The following is a 4,253-nucleotide window of genomic DNA, read 5'->3' as shown; positions in this document are numbered from 1 at the left end:
ATCACAAAACCTACATTCATCCCTGATTTTCTGCATAACTTAGAAGGCTATAATGCAAAACTCTTCATAAAGGAAATGGGATGCGACGCTCAACCCATCAGCGTCATACCTCGCACAAGCGAAAAATTAATTTCCTTCAGCAAGATGGTGGATGTAGGAAATGACAACTACATAGAAATTCGCTTTCTGGATTCGTACAATTTTCTCTCCTCGAGTTTGGCCACATTGGCAACTGAGCTAACAGAAAATGATTTAATTGCTACTAAGCAATGTTTTGGTGATAAACACTTAGCATTGCTAAGGCAAAAGGGTATTTATCCATATGAATATATGACAGATGCCTCCAAATTTGCAGAAACTGCACTACCCCCACAAGAAGAATTTTACAGTCGTCTCAGCAACACCTCGTGCACTAAGGAAGAATACCACCATGCACAGCAAGTATGGGAAGCATTTGGGTGTAAAAACATGGGAGATTATCAAGATCTATACCTAAAATTGGATGTGACGTTATTGGCTGACCGTTTTCAACTTCATCGTGCTAGAGCAATAGCATCTTATGGTTTAGATCCTGCATTCAGTTTCACTACGGCAGGATATTCATGGCAGGCAATGCTGAAATCCACTAGAGTCTGGATAGACCTCATCAAGGACATCGATCAACTCTTATTTGTGGAAGAGGGTAACCGTGGCGGCATTGTTCAATGCCCCCATCGGTACATCAAGGCTAACAACTGTTATCTCGAGGATTACAATAATACCAAACCATCAAATTTCATTGCATACTGGGACATGAATAATTTGTATGGGTATGCCATGTCCGAAGCTCTACCCAATGGGAAATATAAATGGATGAACGATGAGGAAATTGAGAGTTGTCTAACATGGCTCGATGATCGCGAATTTGGTTGTCTCGTTAAAGTAGATATGGAATATCCCTAGTCCATTCATCAAGAACATCATAGATATGCAATGGCACCCGTAATGGAAGCACCCCCCAGTAATTACAAGGAAAAATAACTCATGCTAACCTTCAAAGACAAGAAGAATTATATTGTGCATTATCGTCTTCTTCAATTCTACCTGAAACATGGATTGATTTTGAAAAAGATGCATACCGGTTTGATGTTCAAGCAAAAAAGAAAATGGTTAGCACCATACGTCGATACGAACACCAAACATCGAGCTCAAGCTTCTTCCCCTGCCGATAAAAAACTCTATAAACTCAATAACAACAGTGTGTATGGGAAATGCATGGAGGATGTTAGAAAAAGAAGAAAAATAAACTTGATCTCCGACCCAAAGAAATTGAAAAAGCTCATAGCTCAGCCAACATATGAGGATTTCACCATGCTGGACGAAACGTTAGCACTTATTGAGAGATCGCAACGGCTCGTCACCTTCTACAAACCAGTTGCTGTTGGTGTTACTGTCCTCGAGTTGTCAAAGCTAGCCATGTATAAGTTCCATTACGAGGTGATAAAACCATACTATGGAGAGAAAATCGAGATAGCCTATACCGACACAGACAGCTTCATATACAACATCCAAACAGATGATTTGTACAAAGATCTTGAAAAGTTGCGTCATCATTTCGATTTCTCTAATTATCCACAAGACCATGCTCTTTTCGACAACATGAGGAAAATGACAATCGGAAAAATGAAGGATGAAGTGAACAGTCAAATCATCACAGAATTTGCAGGCCTTCGGGTAAAAATGTATAGCATCAAGCTCAAGGATGAAAGTGAAGTAAAAAAAGCAAAAGGGGTAGGTCGCTCAAGTTCTCAAAAATTAACCATGAAAGATTACAAGAGGTGCTTATTCAAAAATAAAAACAAACGCATGACCGAACATCGTATCACATCTTCCATCATCGAGTTGCACACTTCTAAAATCAACAATGTGGCACTTGATCCTCGTGACAACAAACTGAGGGTCATGGATTGCAACATCCACACTCGAGAATGGGGATATGGCAAGAAAGAAGAAGACAAAGAAGATTGCAAAATCTGCATGCCTCCTGCTTAAAACAAGTAAGAATTTTTGATAGTATTTAACAGAATACTTGGACACAAAGTCCCACATAACAAAAACTGCACAATTTTTGGAAATTCTGAATGCATGAAATAAATTAATTCTTGCAAGATAAACTTTAACAAATATGAAAACATTATGAATTATTGTTGCAAAATTATTAATTTTTTTTGTAAATTTCTCTAGTTTCAGATGGCTGCCACACACACCAAGAAAAATATGAGACAACAATTTTAATTCTTAATAATCTGACACATATAACATCAAAAACAGAACATTTATATATTTTTTGTTACTACAACATCAAATAACACTAAAATCATTAGTACACACACGCATGGAGGTCCTCTGTATGGAGTTGCGATCAAAAAAATTGCAAGCATCGCAAAACTGTACAGACGTGTGACTTAACATTAGTCGCAACCATTAGAACAATGAGTTGGGTACCACGCACCCTGGCGGGGTTAGCGGCCAGGTTTTCCCAAAAAATAAATAATTTATTATTATTATTTGCATGCATCAAAAGGAGAATATATATAAAGGTTTGACTATATATTTTTATATTATAAACATATTTTTAACGCATGTTACATCATAACGCAACTGCACGTTAAGCACTGTCTTAATAAGGTGGCGCACATAGGTCTCTTACGACCCAAAGATGCATGTGTGTGTAGCTTCACTTAAAACCAATACATATATATTATGCGATGATAAGGCATCAACTAAATGCAACTAAGATATACAGCAGTGCACACACTAAGATATAATAGGAACATATAGGTTTGCACATGCTAAGACGTATAGTGCTGATTTAGAAATTTATGACATGAAAAATTTAGGTCTGTCACCAACCCCCCCACACACTCCAAAAAAATATATAAGGTTTGCACAGCTCAAGACGCATCACCGTGATTTTTTTTCTCACACAAGAGAAGATTACAAATGCAGTAAACTTGGCAACGTCGCCAATAAAAACCCCCGCCTAATAAATTTTAAAAGTTTGTCTAGTATAAGTTGTGCCATAGCCCAACAGTATTGCCCAAACTCCTAAAATTGTTTAGGTTTAACTAACCCCAAAACATGCTATGCTGACCTCTTGCAACAAGCTTGATTAGGAGCCTGAGAAAATCAATATCTTAATCTTTAAGATCTTCATCTTTAAGATATAGTAGTAGCATCTCATAAATTGTTTAGGTTTAACTAAAGCAGGAAAGGCTACAGTAATTTTGTCATACAATAATTTAGCAATAAGACTGTAGGTTTCACTAAAACAAGAAAGGCTACGGTGATTTCGCCATACAATAATTTAGCAGAAAAGCTTTGCAACGTTGCCAAGTTTAAGGCAAAAGGAGGGCGCCAGCCCATACAGTTTCATACTACTATCATGGACATGGTTAGCTCCAAGCTTGCCAACTTCATTGTCAACGACAACAAAGGTATAGGTTATCTTATCAAAATCATTAACACCCTAATTCTGGAATGTGGCCGAGGGTCGAGGTTTGGTGAACAATATTATCAACAAGCTACCCTTAGAGATGCACCTGCCAGGTTACCAGTACTGCGGTCCGGGTACGAAACTCGAACAGCGACTGGAAAGAGGAGACAAGGGAGTGAACCCACTGGACGCAGCATGCAAGGACCACGACATTGCCTACAATACTCACACCGATCTTGACGCACGTCATGATGCTGAGAGAAAATTGGAGCATGCGGCTTTCGGGAGAATCGTCAGCAAAGATACCTCGCTAGGTACGACCATCGCCATGAACACAAAACGAAAATTAGGGTGGGGATTGTAACTAAATAACCCTTGTGAAAAAAAGCAACTTGTATAACCAACCTATCATCACTTCATCGCATTAGGGGCAAGACAGAGATTCTTACCCTCATACAATATATAAATAACATACTATCACCATGAAGCCCAAAGGTGTCGTTTACCAAATACCCTACGCAAACCACCTCAAGTCTCTCGGAACATTAGGTGGAATACTCACCAAAAAGCAGCGCGATAAGAAACATTCCTGCTTGGCAAAAGGTCATGGAATGAAATTTCTGCTTAGCATTCCCCAGTTAAGGAGGTTACAAGGTTCGCGAAAGCAGCAGAAGACTGGAGATTTCATATTCAGCATCCTGGCTATCTTGGCAGCTTTGGGTGCTGTAGGCAGCTTGGCAGGAGGCAGTGCCGCCATTGCCAAGACCGTCATCCACGC

At 39.1% G+C, this 4,253-nt stretch overlaps 1 protein-coding gene across 1 annotated transcript; it reads left to right on the top strand.

Annotated features, from left to right (window-relative positions):
• The first annotated feature begins 1,110 nt into the window (after nucleotides 1–1,110).
• LOC145982285 (uncharacterized) lies at nucleotides 1,111–2,031 on the top strand. The gene has a single exon (XM_083115854.1). It carries the CDS (start codon nucleotides 1,111–1,113, stop codon nucleotides 2,029–2,031), a length of 921 nt encoding a protein of 306 aa, XP_082971980.1.
• The last annotated feature ends 2,222 nt before the right edge of the window (nucleotides 2,032–4,253 follow it).

Source organism: Lepisma saccharinum, unplaced genomic scaffold, assembly GCF_977018435.1.
Source record: "Lepisma saccharinum unplaced genomic scaffold, izLepSacc3.1 HAP1_SCAFFOLD_50, whole genome shotgun sequence".
NCBI classification, from domain to species: domain Eukaryota; kingdom Metazoa; phylum Arthropoda; class Insecta; order Zygentoma; family Lepismatidae; genus Lepisma; species Lepisma saccharinum.
Note: the sequence above shows the minus strand (reverse complement) of the source record. Positions and strands in the feature narration are given on the sequence as shown.